We start from the raw sequence: 16,051 nt of genomic DNA, 5'->3' as shown, positions 1-16,051 counted from the left end.
AAAAGAAAAATTCTTTCTCACAAAATTTGGTAAGTTCAATAATGTTTTCTTTTTAAAAAAAAAAATCATTTTCTAACAAAATTTTTGTAAGTTCAAGTTGAATACACGTGGTATTTAGCAAAAAGGGGAGAAAAGAAAAGAAAGAAGTTGGTACACCTGGCAATTCCACGAGGCTGATTTTGGTAACTAGATCTCGAATTCTCTAGAAGATGGTCCATCACATTAACGGTGTACTCTCTTCATTTTCCATTAACCCCCAAAGCTCTCTCCTCCTCTCTCGAGGCACTTTTGGCTCGCTCGTCTACTTCGACTCGCCACGACTACTACATAAGCATAACAGTATAACACGAAAATTTTCACCAACTCCCACCGACAAACTCACTCTATTTTTCACACACTCTGAATCACTCTCCTGAACAGGACCCTTCAAAAATTTTCACTTCAATTTTACTTAAACCCCTCTCAAAACCCATAAGATTAAATAATTCCAACTGTTTGTTTAGTTAAAAAGATTTTTTTTTTTTTTTTTGGTTTTGAATTTGAATAATGGGGGATTATAGTAGGATTAGAAGTAGGGGAGGTGGGGAGGACAGATTTTATAGTCCGCCGGCACTGAGACAGCAACAGAAAACCCAGCAGCCGCAACACCAACAGAAACAGTTGAGATTTGCCCCGGTGAAAAGGGCTGGGTCCGGGACGGGTTCGGATGATGGGACGACCTCGTCAGCATCGACCAAGATAGGGGCGTCGGCGGCGGACCCGAGGATGTTGTCGGTTCACTCCCCGGCAGTGGAGAATTTGACTAACTTGGAGCGGTTTATAGAGCATACTGCCCCTAGTGTTCCAGCTCAGTTTTTTCCCAAGGTAGAATTTCTTGGAAATTATCAGAAATGGCTTCCTGAAGAATCTGTTTCCGGCATGGCCTATTTGTTGCTTAGAAATGGCCTATTTGTTACTTTTCTAAGCTTCTTGACTGGGGCTTTGATAATGAGGGGAGAATGTGTTGTTCCTTGGGGTTTTAAGTCTTGATGATAAAGTTCTTGAAATGTAAAGGTGTAGATCTTATGCCTGTTCGGTTCATGGAGAAGTCAAATTACAATGGAAAGTAGCACTATTTTCATTTTTGAGGTGGGACTGAAGTTCTTCTCTACGTTCGGATGAAAACGTTGTCCATTTTCCTTTTTCTGTTTTCATTGTTCAGTTTGAATGCTATCCGATTATTGCATTTCTATCTTGGCGCTTTAATGCTGAATTCTGTTGTCATGTTATTGTTAATTTCTTTGTTTGCAATCTTATGATTTTCTTGTTCTGCTTACTCTTTCCATGGTCTAACGGGTGTAAAAGAAGGGGAGGAAGCCAAATAGAGAACAAAGAGGGGTTATGTTACTTAGCATGCAAGTATAAGTAAGACAAGTATTGTAATCTAGTGCTTTGACGCACAGATGGAACTGACATTAGGATGAAAACTTATACGGTTTTCTACTTTCTTTTTTTGGCTGTTTGGTTGTTTGAACATGGAAATGTCGTTCAATAGAGGTTATCAAGGAGAGTTGTATTTGTGTATACATCTTTGATACTGTTGGAATATCTTGGTTAAAATGCGGTACATGTCAGCAGCATGTGGACTGTTGAAGAAGAAGCCCCTAGGATTTTGTTTGATGAGAGAGTCATGCAATTTTGGGTTCGGAATGCTTTGTGTAAGATTAGTTGTTATTGGATGTCATCTAGGATAACATTATAAATGCAACAAGTTCTTGTTACTAATTATTGCGCAATGTGCGCCACGTGCCCACGTCAAGTGTTTCAATGAGTCATTTCATATGCCAGCTGAGTTTTTGTTTTAATTTTACTTATTATTGCAACGTGGGGCTGGGCACATCAAGTCTTTCCTTATGTGTGGACATGCAGCTCATGACCACATAGAGTTAAGAGCTTCCATTGTTAGATTGCCAATCACGGCTTCAAACCTAATGAAACTCTGGGCCACAGCAATCTCTTTGTGCTTAAACGGCCTCAAAGCTGACTGCATGGTCCAATTTTAGCATAAGCACTAAGAGTGTCACTGTTAGTTCATAGTGTTTCCTTTTGTGTCTAATTAGTTGGGAGTCTGCTGGGGCTAATGGCATGGTGTGCTCTGTAGAACATTGGTTTGCCATTAGTAATATGATTCATCATACTTTCTTTCTGGCCTCATATTTGGGTACTTAAATTGGGATTCTTTGACTGTATGTGTTATAACTATCAAAGAAAACTGAAACTACCACTCCTTCCCCCTCATTGGTTGGCATTCCTTTTCTATCTCTCATTGTCCATGGTTTATTGAAGCTCATTCCAGACTGTGTTCCTCTGGACTAATTTGTATGCCTCTTCTAGTCTTTTTGTGCAAGATAATAATAATTGCTTTCTTGGAATGAGCAAAACGAACATCAAATTTATTTGTCCATTTATTGCTATTCTTGAATGTGGCCTGTTTGCAACTGTAATTAACCTAATGGCTTTGGAGATTTGCAGACAACCATGAGGGAATGGAGAAACTATGATGACGAGTTCCATCCGTACTTTGTTCTGGGTGATCTGTGGGAATCTTTCAAGGAGTGGAGCGCGTATGGAGCCGGAGTTCCTTTAATCTTGAATGGGAGCGAGACTGTAGTCCAGTATTACGTCCCCTTCTTGTCTGGCATACAACTGTACATAGATCCGTCAAAGCCTGTCATGAGGCAAAGGTACACTTTATGACACATGCCTTCTGTGCTATGTGCTGTAAATTGAATTTGTCTGTTATTTATAAAGATGAAAGGAAGTTGAGTTCAGTTCGATTCTTGAATGATTTTTGTTGACAAGATGCTGGTGTGTTAGTTGTTTGCCCGGAAAACAGACTGCCACTATCTGTACAAGCATTATGATATCCTTTCTTATTGTTTTTGTAATTGTTATCCTTTTGTGTGAGCATATGTGTGTGTGTGGCAGGTTGGTAGAGTTTGAAATTGGTCATTCTCTGCTGAATTCCATGGTTCATTTCTTGCCATTTATGCAACCAAGACACTGTGCGTGTAATTAGGAGGCTCATCTTACAGCCACCTTACATATTCCTGGTTTTGGACCTTGTCAAATCTCTCTGTTCTTTTCTAGCTAGTGTGGTGCATGATTTACTTGTGAGTAAATGTATACTTTCTTTTTTGGCTGAGAATGCTCGTCACTGCATAGGTTGGTTTAAAAGTTCTTTATGTAGCCAAATGCTTTTATATGAAGCCAACTCAAATAGTTCATTAATAAGTTGAAGAATTAGGAGTACACATTACTAGATTCATTCTTTCATCATGTTTCATTTTTTGCCCTTGATCCTTTACTTCGTGGAGCTTTTAGAAAAAGAGTTCTCAACTAGAGGCATTCATAAATATGACCATGATAGTGAAATGAGTGCACTGATTTGAAAGAAAGCCAAGCCTGAGCTGTGAGTACCTGAGATTTTTGGAGATTAGTGAATTTACTAAAATTTATGTTAGAAAAAGTAGTCTTTAATATATCAGGTTTCCAAGTAGTTACCAGGTATTTCACACGAAAGAATTGATGTTGGGTAGTACAATGTAGTTCGAGTTCAGTTGAAAGATGTAGTTGCCAAGGCTATTAGTTAATTGGGCTGTGTATGCCTTTAGTTGCATGAGTTTTTGGTCATGAAATAGGTTAACGCCTTTGCATGTTGAATCCAGTGGACTAATTGTTTTCTTTTCAATTTCTGTTCTGGGGCTAATACTATGACAGGAGGCCAGGTGAGGAAAGTGATGCTGATTCTTCCAGGGAGACCAGTAGTGATAGTAGTGGGGAAATTGGAGCTGATGGAGGAAGCAGTAGTGCTCAACGAACTGAGAGGCAGCAGCACCATACTAGTACACTTGCTCAAGGATTGAGCAGAATCTCACTAGCACATAATCCATTCTCGGGACTGTCTGGTGATGAAGATGAGATCAGGAACCCTTCTGGCCTTCTCGTATTTGAGTATTTTGCTAAGGATCAGCCTTATGGGCGTGAACCTCTGGTTGATAAGGCAAGTTCTCTAATTTAGACGGCAGTGCGTAAAACTGGTGTTTTTTCAAGTTTCATGACAGTTGTGTTTAATTATTGCATGTAACAGGTTTCACACCTTGCATCCCAGTTTCCTGAGCTCAAAACATATAAAAGTTGTGACTTGACTTCTGCAAGTTGGATTTCTGTGGCTTGGTAAGCTCTTGAATTTGAGCAAAGATGCTATAATAATGTGATAGTTCAACATCAGTCCTTGAACTAAGAGGAATTGTGTGTGTTTGTCATCATTCATCAAGGTACCCCATTTATAGGATACCTATGGGTCCGACTTTGCAGAGTCTTGATGCCTGCTTTCTGACGTACCATTCCCTGTCAACACCTTTGAGAAGTAAGTACATTTTCCCATTCCCTCCCCCCCCCCCCCTCTTTTTTCTTTTCTCCTTTACTAGCCATCTCTTTCTTTTCTGTCTTTTCTTGAATGTTTTGTAGATGAACGGGGATTGTCCTATTTTTGCAGTAGCTAAAGACGGAGACTGGCCACATCTTCATGGTTCAGCCATTAGTGGCAAAACAGAGGATGTGGGCATGCCTTTGAGATTGCAACTACCCACTTTTGGACTCGCTTCTTACAAGTTCAGGATTTCGTTTTGGAATCACAATGGAGGTTATGAATCTCAGAAGGCTGACTCTCTTAAGCAAGCTGCTGACAATTGGCTCCGGTGCTTGCAAGTCAATCATCCAGACTATAGGTGGTTTGAATCTCACTATGCATTTTGGTGGTGAAAGGGGAAATGCAAGCAGTCCCTTGCCCTTGTCCCCTTAGGACGATGTGGGCTGGGCGAATTCCAGTTTGCTTCAGCAATTTCCTCTCTTTATGTGCTAGTGTTATGCTGGAGCTCATATCTCAGCAATATATGGTGGCCAAACAAATGTATCCGTTGTATTTGGTGTTCCTTGTAGCCAACTTGCATTATGAAGCTTTTACAGGGTATATGTCAGGACCTGGATGCAATAACCGAGTTCACAGTGGGGTTTAGGATGTGATGCGTTCTAATCCATTTTGCCTGTGTAATTGAAAGAACTCTTGCCAATTAGGTTTTCTGACGATGACGAATAGCTTGTAGGACTTGTATAGACCTAGCTTGTAACATTCGATGGTTCTAATGTTGCCAGTTAGTAGTTACTACCAACTTTAGGAATTGGTGCGTGCTGATTTTCTTGATTACAATGTTAATGAACTGATCCATCGTCGTTCTTCTTGTCGCCTCAATGTTTTGTACGTCACGGGGAATGTGCGAACCTGATGGATTTTTTAATTTTTTGGCATCCATGGTTCGGAAGTGATAGATAAAAGATTGTTGGTGCTTGAATCAAGCCTGGATTTTAAGTTTCCAAGGCTTTTTCCAAAGAAAAGATGATGGTTTTGAAGAACTCAATTGTCTTCTGATCTTCTCCCACGTCCCACCCACCAGTAGCATGTGTTACTACTGTAAGTAAGGCCAAACGATCGAAAAGCTATGTTTTCAGAACCGGACCGGATAGCGACTCGGCCAAGATCAGGGGTCAGGGGTCAATAGGGGTCGAATCGGATGACGTCATAAATAAAAATTATTTAAAAATTAAAATATTATATATATCATATCTAATAATATATTGATATTAATAAAGGTATATTCATATATATTTGATGTTTCAAATATATTTAACAAGAAAATACAAAGAAATTAGAACAATCAAGTAGCAATTTATATTATTTAATAAATATTAACAAGTTTAGAATTAAAATTATGAATTTAATTGAAAAATAACTTCAAATTGTAGGACAATATTTATAAAGTATCAAATATTTGAGGTATACGAAGAAATTTTAACAATTTAGGGGACCAAAACATAATATTATAAAGTTTGAATTTTTTTTTTTAAAATTACTGTTGAACCGAAAAAATCGATTTTTTCCCGGTCAAATCCGAATTTTGACCGGCTTTGACCGAGTTTTAAAATTTCCAGTTTTCTAAGTTGACTCGGACCGGCTACCTGGCCAGTTTCCGGTTCGACCGGTTCGACGGCCGGTCCGGTCCGAATTTGAAAACAGAGTCTAAAAGCTGACAAAAAGGAACCCAACTTGGCCCTTTCAGCCTTGATGCAGGCTTCACTAAACCAGCAATGCAATAATTTGTTAACTTCTTTTTTCTCCTGTTTTTCGAGGGTCAAATGCAAGCAATGTTCCTAGTTTCGCAGAAAAATTATCAGTGCATTCTAATTGGTGACTATTTGGGAGCCGAGGATGAAGGATCTGCTCCTCATCCTCAAAGCTGTTAGCTTGAGGTCCAGGTCTACCTCGTTGCAACCGTGTATTTGGGGCACATCATCTTTTTACACACACCGAAGAAAAAGATCAAAAGGCCCTGTAGAGGACAGACCGCACAGCACATATCAACTAAAAACCACTTCTTCACCGTTTCCTCTATATTATGTACAATACATAATAACCTCTACAACAATGAACCACAGACCCTTTTAACCATTACACAATGTGGCATGTTCTCTTGGCCACACTCTCCACCTAGAACTCCAATTCCTAGCACATAATGAGCACAGCTGCTGCATACTTATAAATCATCATCGACAAAAGTTGATAGAAGAAGGCCCTGAACAAATTCACATTTCCGGCCCCTCTCTTCCTGGTCCTTCTCTGATAGCCGAGATGGCTGTGCACTCCTGCCACCATAAAATTTGATTTTTAGTAACACTATCGTAAAATGCATTAACAAGTATTACGGAATTAAATAAAAAACTTTGCATATGGCAATTCTTCTACTGCCTGGTACTGAAATATGAAACTGGAAAAGCAATACAATCTTGGTTATGATATCAAAGAAACTAGAACTGTTGTGTTACAAACAAGTACCCAAGAAAGCCAAAGCCCAATCAAGTGTCACATTGAAGTACAGAATACATCCATCACCATACAAATAAATTTCAAGATTTTCCAACCTTGGTCCTTCTGCCGCCCCAAGTCCATGATTTCAAGTGTTTTTTCTTAAATCTCAATTCTTTTCACATTCCAATTTCTAACTATGACAAACTGATTGGGCACTGAATGCAGCACTTCACAGTAAAATGACATTACTTGTTTCGTATGTAAGAAGAAATATTTTCTTTCAGACAAGTACCAGGACTTGATCAACATCCACCATTCTGTACCATGTTGAATTGTAGATTGTAACTTCATTGCTTCAATCATAAACATTCAAATAAGTGTCACAATCTTTTTCCACCATTTTTAGAAGAACAAATTACAGGTTGGTTAGATTTTGTAGAAATCAAGTATTGTATATTTGGCGTCAAGATCATTCTCCCTCCAAATTGTAACTATAGTTTGGATGTAATTACGGCACATAGTGAATGATCAGTAATTGACTTCACGCAGAATCATAGAATTCAACTGTAAAAGATTCTAAAAGTAAAACTAAATGAAGAACAATAAAGCCACAAATGATTAGGCTACTGCTGAAGTAACAAAAGAAGGCTCAAGTAATCATCCGATTGACATGACACTTTCATGTTATACTTGAGTACTTGAGTTCTTAATCCATCATTGCCAATCATTTGCTCTCACCATTAGAAAAACATTGAACCGTAAGTCCAAGAAAATGGTAACTAATGATTATGTTTTGATACATGAGCTCATACCTCTCAGACAAGTCCTCAGCAGAGCCATTCCAATGGGTGCGAACTTCACTTGAGGAGTGGGGTTGAACTGTCAGTGGTTCATCAGCTGCTGGTGGATTACATATAAATGAAGATAGCAGTGAATCAGGTTGAGAAGTAGAGGAAGGGATAAAGCTTGAGGAACCGCCAAGGAGGGATTGAAAGTTTCCTTCCCTCAACTCCCTTTTTAAAATTGATAATGGTGTACCAGATCCACCTCTGCGGTATCTCCTCTTGCGTTGCACGTAATGACCAGTCAAGAAGAAGCAAAGGGCCAAGAATCCCAAATACATACCCAATACACTAGTCCTATTCTTCACATTCCTTCTAAACTATCAAGCCTCCCCAACACAGAAATTCATTTGAATATGTCTCTAGACATAGGGTAGACAAAGACACAGAAAGACACATGCAGCACAAATTCACACACACATGTACAGACAAACACACACAGACAGAGTGCGAGTGCGAGCGAGATCAAGAGAGAGAGAGAGAGAGAGAGTGTGTGTGTGTGTGTGTGTGCGCTAAAAGACTGCAAGTAATATTAGATTAAATAGCAGAATGAAAAGGATATTTTTAGAAGATTTCCATGTTGCATGGTAACATGATCGATTAGATCAATCCCCACTCTTTTTGCACAGACAGGGCAAACCTGCATTTGAAATATTATTCCAATATAAGTAGATCAACACACAACTAAGATAAATTAACAGATGCAAGCAACACACAAGACCTTCAATCAAGTGAATTTGCTACTGAATTAGTAAGACACACCACATCCTAGCACTTCTTTTTAAGTATAAATAATGAAAGCAATCAAGCAAGGCCATTACTTCAGTCCACTGCACTGTCACCTAGATCATCATATTATACTCATTTTGAAATATTCAATGACAAAAATTTTGCAAAGCCTCACCACTAATTAACATCATTCAGACATTTGAGATCATGATTTACTTTTCCATGGAAAGATAATTATTTGTTTAAAGGAAGGACTCTTCATGCTCTTAATGCCCCATTTGAATGCTCAATACAACAAGTATCCCCTAAACTGAATGATAACTTCTTAAGCAGCATTGTTATTTACCACCAAAGAAAGGAGAAAAAAAAGTAATAACTTGATACACAAATCGTCAGAGGCCAATTGCGCACTGAACCATGAAATTACAGCTAGTGAACTTACCCTCGGCCAACACCAAAAAACCTTTCATTTTGCAAATTTTATAAAGGTAATACGTCATAACTGAATTAAACTGTAAACCTGGGCCAAAACAATAAAATGAAGAAATAGAACTTACCCCATTCTTGGCTTCAACGGCATGCTCTTCATCAATGTGACAACAGAGGCCAACAATGTCAAAATCCTCAGCGCAGAAAGGGCACAAAAATTCTGGTCGCAACTCCTCTTCCCCACCCTCATAATACTCTTCTCCTACATTGTATACATCTACATAATCATTACAAGTCACAACCATTTCCAGTCCCAACAAAAACATAACAGTAGAAACATGTGCAACAAGCAACTGAAAAAAAAATGAAAACTAAACTTATTTCTCCAATAAACCACCAATAAATAAAGACCCAAGACCCAAGTTATGATTTCCACTGAAATTTAATCCTTTACTTAAAAAAGGAAAAAGACCCAGAATAACAAGCCGGTCTGCATATATCATGATATAAAAAGATTAATGGAAACCCAAGTACCAATTCTCGAATGCCAAAACCGGTCAAGTACACAATAAGAGTATAAAGAGCACAAGAAAAGAAAAAAGAACAATAATTTCAGAACAAAGTAAAAAAGCTTGAAACTTTACTTTCAACTTGCTTCATGTCCGAACCAAAAAACATCATAAGGTCACATTTTCTACTTCTCAACCTTTTAAACATTTTTCCTTACACCCAAAAAAAAAAAAGGATTTACGAATCAATTAACAAAGTCAGCAAGTCTTAATTTCCATGCAATTTCCAGGTAAAAAAGAACACAGGAAATGAGTAGAAAATGGAGTAATTTAATTAAGACAAACCTGATCGTGATTGGAATCGTCGAGAAGAAGGGGCAATTCGAATCCATGAATCAGAGTCCATCCTCTTTTTTCTTCTTTTCTTTCTTTAAGAAAAAAAGGAAAGTTTTTCTTGGAAAAAATAAAAAGTTCTTACGGTTCTGAATCCTTAAACTAGATATTCTCACCAATGTTCCAACCTTCGCACAGAATATATATATATGTCTATACAAATTTGCGCACGCGAATAGATACAAAAGGAGAAGAAGGGAAATGAAGGTTCCAAGAAATGGAGAAGAGAGCAGAGAGAAACACCCCACCAAACTTCTGGGTAGGAAAATTGTCCAAATGTTTATATACGGGTTCGGTGGTAAAACTGGGTTTGGGTTTGGCGACATTTCCTTACGTGCCACTTGCGACATGTTTTTTTTTTCCCTTAATTTCCACTAAATCCAGATCTTCCACGAACTGATGACTCGTACAAGAGTGACTAGCCTTGTAAAATTTGTGGGCATGGGATAAAAAAAAAAAAAAAAAACACGTAGGGATGGTACAACTCTACACTTGTTTTTCTAACACTAGGAGTTAGTTCAAGCAGAACCAGCTTATTTTGTTAATGTTATACTACCGTGTATTGTGTATTTTAGAGTTTGTTTAATAACATACAAAAGTGATGAAACTGAATCTTTTCAGACATTCTGATTTTTGAGTGTTTGATAAATGAAAATTTATTTGTTGAATTTGGTAAGCAGTATTAAACTTGTGCGTATTTTTTTTTTTGCACAAAAATCCTAACTGAATGCTTAATTCTGATAAGAATCAATAGAATTACTTCAACTACTTTATCTTATCTACCAAATCTACCTTTGTTTGTTAATTATGTTCAAAATTCTTATCTAATTAAACAATCTGATATTCTCTATCTAACGGTTTTTAGTTTCAATTTTCTTCCTTTTTAATGACTTTCACATCTTTTTCATACTCCTCGTATAATATATTTCATCTTTTATATTAATTTGATTTAAAAATAAATATTGTCATTTTCATACCTAATAATTTTAAGTTAATTAAATCATAGGTTCTATTTCTTTTTTGAATAAAAAGATATAAGGGTTAAATTGTCAAATTAAACTTATTAAGCATTCAGTTATAAATATTTATCAAATAGTATAACTAAGTTTAGCATTAAAATTCAGACATTCATATATTTATTTTCAGTACTTGAAATTCATCAAATTAATTGTTTCAATATTCAGATTTCAGAATTCAGATTCAGTTTTATCAAACGGAACCTTAATCCAATGAATAGTAATCAACTTGAGACCTCTCTTGAATTTTTCTTTAAAATATAATTTACATCTACCCGTTTAAATTGCTATTTTTAAGAATTTTGTTAAAAAATATACTATAACATTTCGATATATATAAGATAAAAAATGAGTAAAAGCATGTTCGTGAAAAATATAAAAAATTTTCTGCAGACAACTACAATCCAAATTGACCAAATAACTCCAATAATTTGCGCATGCATAGTTCTACGTGACTTGTAACTTTATTGTGCAGTGAAATAGGTGGGTCAGGTTTATGTAGAATTTAATATTTCTTACCTATTAACAAAAATTTTAAAAAAAAAAAGACTAACATATTAGTAATTGTTAACGTTGAAATCCTAGAAATTAAAAGTTTTAGATTTAAACTTTCCTTATTTTCCTTCCATTTTTTAAATCATAATTTCCTCCCTTGCTAAAATAAAGTTGATGTAGGATTGTTTTCCCTGTTGTTGCTCCGACAAGACAAGAGAACAATGGTCATCGTCGGGGGTTTGGTTCCAAAATACGTGTCTGACCATTACTCCTTTGCCTTCGAATTTTCAGTGAGATCAACAGTTCAGTCGATGCAGTTTGATCATCAAACGCTCTGCCTTTAACTACAAATTTGCCATTAGGGTAACACATCACTGCTCAAGTGTCGTACCATTTTGTCAAATGAAACATACTACTTACTATTAAACTCTCACGATAAGTCGATGGCAATTCCCTGGTCCGGTTCGCTAATTATTTCGTCTCCAAATCAGGGTGATCGCGTCAATTCATCTAGAAAAATGCTCATTCATTGACCGTTTTAATGAATTGATACTGACACTCACCGTAGCTATTTGTTTTCCATTTTTTATTTTGTGCCCTCTTAAAAGGAAAGAATTAACTTTGTAAGCCCTTCAATGATCTGACAGTTACGACGATGCTGCTAAAGAGCAAACCAAGGTCGAATATATATCAAATGATAGGGGAGGGTTGGATCGGGTGATAAGGAGAAAGAAATTACAAGTCAGAGGTTTTTGGTTCAAAACCTTTTACTTACAAAAAAAAAAATCAAAATATCAATCATTTGTTATAAAACTAATAAAATAAAATATTGCAATAGGAATTGAAGAAGTATTAGAGAAAGGAAGAATGATATGCTTATATTTCAACAAGATACAAAAGTACTCTCAAATGATGTCAATGTACCTCTATGTATAAGTACTACAAGATCAAAGGTACATAAATCCAATTAAACACCCACTACTACAATAATATGAAGAAACTTATGAAACGGTTTCTCCACTACATGAATAGATTTATAGATTGTAACTTCTATACATAATGTAGCCATAAAATCAAGAATTAATCCTCTTGGGAATACAAATGGACATCCATACTTTTAATTGTTTCGTAACATCATTTTAATAAAGCTTCCCTATTTTTATGTAGAAACGAATTTAATGCTTCTACTTTCCTTCCGCCCTAATAATCTAAGAGGCCACACTTGAGCATTTCTCATCAAAAGCTAAATTGTTTCATTAAGAAAAAGTGTCTAAATTGCAACATTTTGATCCAACGCTCACTGAATACTATGGCATTCTGCCAACATTACTGGCCAAATTCTAATTCTAAAACAAATTTAGCAGAGAGGTTTATATGTACGTAAAAATCTCTATACCAAAAACATATTCACATTATACACTGGCCAAAGATTCATGTACATGGTACATACGTGCGTACTTATTTGACAAAGAATATATACTTATGTAGTTATATATATTTGTTTAAACATTTTTTAAGAGAGAGAATGACGAAAAAATTGTCTGATATGCTGGAATAAGAGGAAGAAAAAGAGCATGAGCTACCAAGAAGGAAGCCAAGAATAGATTGCGTAATGGGCCGAATGTGAAAGGTTGAAGAGACGTTGGAAATGTACGGCGCACGTCACTGCCTCATTTGATTCCCTATCTCCCTTCTTTTGAATGCCTGCCGCTGTAGTTCACAGCTGGTCTGGGGACAGATAGAAAGAAAAACACAGATGCAGACACAACTTAACAGGTTACCGAAACCCCAATTTCAACCCCTCGAGATGTGGACTAGTTTCAATGGAAAGTAAGTAATTCCCTTTCGGTCTTGCTTCGCACATTTGGTCCCCTGGTGGCTAGCTTTTGAATGTTTGTTCTAATTCACTGATTTAGAGATTCTTGTTTGGACTATATTTTCTCGAGAGTTTTTGAATTAAAAAAAAAATGGTGAGAAGTGATTTTGCACTATTCAATTAACCTCCAGTACTCTTTTAGCAAGTGAGTGAATTGGAGTGCAAGAGACTAAATTGAGAGTCGAAATTTTAATTTTCAAAAAAGAATTATTATAATACTCATCTTTTGTGATATGACGTGTGTGACATCAGAAAGTAATTTTTTCCCTTTTTTTTGGGCAAAACGGCAACATTTTATATCATTCATAACCATATGATTTACATAAGTTGGGCAACCGCCCTAAGATCAGATTGAATTGCATCAAGCAGTGGCAAGGGAAAGGAATCGTTCCACCTAACATCATGACAAATTTTAATAGCAAATTTTGCTAGATAAGTTTATTTGAGATCTTATTTAGAATAATTATTGTAGCAACTTTGTGTGAAATAGAAAGATGATTGGAAAAATAAAAAAATGTGCGTTGAAAATTATGTTTATGATGCAAATAAATAATTTTTGTACAAATAATGACTATCAAAACACATATAATTTATTTCTGAATCTCTTAACATGAGTAAAAGAGATATTCTGGTAACTGCTCTTCAAAGCTATAACCAACTATGTAAAAGAAAAAATTACGAAAACAAAAATAATTCCTGAAAAAAAAAAACAATTAAAACAAGCTCTTAATTTATTGTTCATTCATTTTTTTTGGCTATAAGAAAGATTCTAGAAATTACAAGCGGAAAGGGGAAAAAAATTGAGAGTCAAACTAGTGATCACATAATGCCTAATTTCTCTACCAGCTTACTTGGGTCTCAGGGATTCTTCTTATTTAACTTGAATATTCACACAATACAATAAAAGTGAGAGCATCATTATGTGGTGTAAACACATAATGTCACTTTTTAAAATTTCTAATATATCCTTAATGACAAGGATAAATTTGTTTAGGTTTATTAAAAAAAAATTTCCCGTAATTAGTTGAGAACCATTTGAGTCAATGGTAGTTATTTACTGAGATTATCCACTTTTTTCGTATTAACTACCAATTCCGACATAATCTACTCAACTTATGTACTTCCATTATCTTTACATACGATTATCTAAAAGAATTTGACCAATTAAAATATATTATAAAGAGATAATTTTAAATGTATATAATTTTTATTAACTGCACACATTTTAGGGTGTACTTCAACCACTAGTAACATTTACGTCCCTAATTGTCCTCAAATAGGGCAATTAGAAAGATAACAGACAAGATATGCCAATAGCAAAGATTAGGAACAAAATTAGGATGAAACCGAAACTTGAGGGCGCGAAATATGTTTAAAGTGAAACATGAGTGGTTAAAATGAGGTGACAAAATGTGTTTGTTTTTTCGGACAACCAAACAGGCTCTCGTAGCTCAGTTGGTTAGAGCACCCGTTTAGTAAGCGGGAGGTCTTGAGTTCGACTCTCAACGAGAGCAAACTATGTGACTGTGTTCTCGCTTCTTTTTCCTTTTTCCTGAAACCAGACGGCTTGAGTTCGACTCTCAACGAGAGCAAACTATGTGACTGTGTTCTCGCTTCTTTTTCCTTTTTCCTGAAACCAGACGGCCTATGAAGCTTTACTCCACATGCTGTTGCCCTAGTGAGGCAATGGGAATGGTGCCTGGTATCTGCAGGAAGTCTTTCTGTTGATGTGTGTTTGGATGGGAGATTATTTGTTTAAATTTATTTATTTACATTATTATTATAATTTTTAATATATCTTTTTATCTTTCCAATTATCTTTTTATCTCACATATATCATATCACAAAAAATACTACAGTAAAAATATCTCAAATAATTTACAATCCAAACTATTGGAGCACTATTGGTGCGATAATTGAAAAACTACAACAACAGATGGAGGTGGACTGACTTAGATGGAGGTTCAGAAATCTGAAAGAAGTGCCTCAAATTCTTAGAAACTTTCACAAGTTGCATTAAATTATTCTGTGTAATTTTTTTTTATCAGTTTACCCCCTTAAACTATACCTCAACTATCAGTTTAATTCCTAACGTTTAGGGATGGCAATGGGGCGGGTGCCCGCGGGAGGCTCTCGAGGCGGGGGTTGGGGCGGGGGGGGGGAATTTTTTCCGCCTATGAAGCTTTACTCCACATGCTGTTGCCCTAGTGAGGCAATGGGAATGGTGCCTGGTATCTGCAGGAAGTCTTTCTGTTGATGTGTGTTTGGATGGGAAGATTATTTGTTTAAATTTATTTATTTACATTATTATTATAATTTTTAATACATCTTTTTATCTTTCCAATTATCTTTTTATCTCACATATATCATATCACAAAAAATACTACAGTAAAAATATCTCAAATAATTTACAATCCAAACTATTGGAGCACTATTGGTGCGATAATTGAAAAACTACAACAACAGATGGAGGTGGACTGACTTAGATGGAGGTTCAGAAATCTGAAAGAAGTGCCTCAAATTCTTAGAAACTTTCACAAGTTGCATTAAATTATTCTGTGTAATTTTTTTTTTATCAGTTTACCCCCTTAAACTATACCTCAACTATCAGTTTAATTCCTAACGTTTAGGGATGGCAATGGGGCGGGTGCCCGCGGGAGGCTCTCGAGGCGGGGGTTGGGGCGGGGGGGGAATTTTTTCCCCCCGTTTAGAAACGGGGCGGGGGTATACTCCCCCGCCCCGCCACCCGCAAAAAAAAAGTATATATATAAATAAATATATATAATATGTAATTTAATTAGTTATAAACTTATGATAATGATATTATTAGTTAGATGTATTATATAATGTATATTAATGTA

The 16,051-nt window shown here is 36.1% G+C and overlaps 2 protein-coding genes and 1 non-coding gene across 6 annotated transcripts; 2 read left to right on the top strand and 1 right to left on the bottom strand.

Annotated features, from left to right (window-relative positions):
• The first annotated feature begins 227 nt into the window (after positions 1–227).
• Positions 228–5,283, top strand: LOC113733915 (uncharacterized). Of its 3 annotated transcripts, none has more exons than XM_027260147.2 (6): positions 228–864; positions 2,512–2,723; positions 3,760–4,042; positions 4,130–4,215; positions 4,317–4,408; positions 4,538–5,283. In XM_027260147.2, exons 1-6 carry the CDS (start codon positions 547–549, stop codon positions 4,801–4,803), a joined length of 1,257 nt encoding a protein of 418 aa, XP_027115948.1. In that variant the 5' UTR covers positions 228–546; the 3' UTR covers positions 4,804–5,283. The 3 variants fall into 3 exon arrangements, with proteins under 3 accessions (XP_027115948.1, XP_027115950.1, XP_027115951.1); XM_027260149.2 differs by having other exon boundaries at positions 4,510–4,648; XM_027260150.2 differs by lacking the exon at positions 228–864 and adding an exon at positions 880–1,128.
• A 1,170-nt stretch (positions 5,284–6,453) lies between these two features.
• On the bottom strand, positions 6,454–10,060 carry LOC113733913 (protein DEHYDRATION-INDUCED 19 homolog 7). 2 transcript variants are annotated; one of them, XM_027260145.2, is made up of 5 exons: positions 9,756–10,060; positions 9,030–9,178; positions 8,306–8,383; positions 7,714–7,976; positions 6,454–6,738 (listed from the first exon to the last, which is right to left on the bottom strand). In XM_027260145.2, the coding sequence occupies exons 1-5, from the start codon at positions 9,814–9,816 to the stop codon at positions 6,630–6,632; spliced, it is 660 nt and encodes a 219-aa protein (XP_027115946.1). In that variant the 5' UTR covers positions 9,817–10,060; the 3' UTR covers positions 6,454–6,629. The 2 variants fall into 2 exon arrangements, with proteins under 2 accessions (XP_027115946.1, XP_027115947.1); XM_027260146.2 differs by having other exon boundaries at positions 9,030–9,163; positions 9,756–10,059.
• Positions 10,061–14,630: 4,570 nt separating this feature from the next.
• On the top strand, positions 14,631–14,704 carry TRNAT-AGU (transfer RNA threonine (anticodon AGU)). Its single transcript has one exon. It is a non-coding gene; the product is annotated as a tRNA-Thr (tRNA).
• The last annotated feature ends 1,347 nt before the right edge of the window (positions 14,705–16,051 follow it).

This window comes from Coffea arabica, chromosome 3c (assembly GCF_036785885.1).
Source record: "Coffea arabica cultivar ET-39 chromosome 3c, Coffea Arabica ET-39 HiFi, whole genome shotgun sequence".
Lineage (NCBI taxonomy): Eukaryota > Viridiplantae > Streptophyta > Magnoliopsida > Gentianales > Rubiaceae > Coffea > Coffea arabica.
The sequence above is the reverse complement of the archived record's forward strand: the minus strand, read 5'-3'. Positions and strand labels throughout refer to the sequence as shown.

What these genes read in the sequence shown, in the direction of transcription:
- LOC113733913 (XM_027260145.2), bottom strand. Translation starts at nt 9,816, where the DNA reads ATGGACTCTGATTCATGGATTCGAATTGCCCCTTCTTCTCGACGATTC. An exon ending in ACGATTCCAATCACGATCAG is followed by an intron (nt 9,179 to 9,755) that starts GTTTGTCTTAAT and finishes ATGATTATGTAG; the next exon opens with ATGTATACAATGTAGGAGAA. An exon ending in GCTGAGGACTTGTCTGAGAG is followed by an intron (nt 6,739 to 7,713) that starts GTATGAGCTCAT and finishes TTATGGTGGCAG; the next exon opens with GAGTGCACAGCCATCTCGGC.
- LOC113733915 (XM_027260147.2), top strand. Translation starts at nt 547, where the DNA reads ATGGGGGATTATAGTAGGATTAGAAGTAGGGGAGGTGGGGAGGACAGA. An exon ending in AAGCCTGTCATGAGGCAAAG is followed by an intron (nt 2,724 to 3,759) that starts GTACACTTTATG and finishes ATACTATGACAG; the next exon opens with GAGGCCAGGTGAGGAAAGTG. An exon ending in AGTTGGATTTCTGTGGCTTG is followed by an intron (nt 4,216 to 4,316) that starts GTAAGCTCTTGA and finishes TCATTCATCAAG; the next exon opens with GTACCCCATTTATAGGATAC.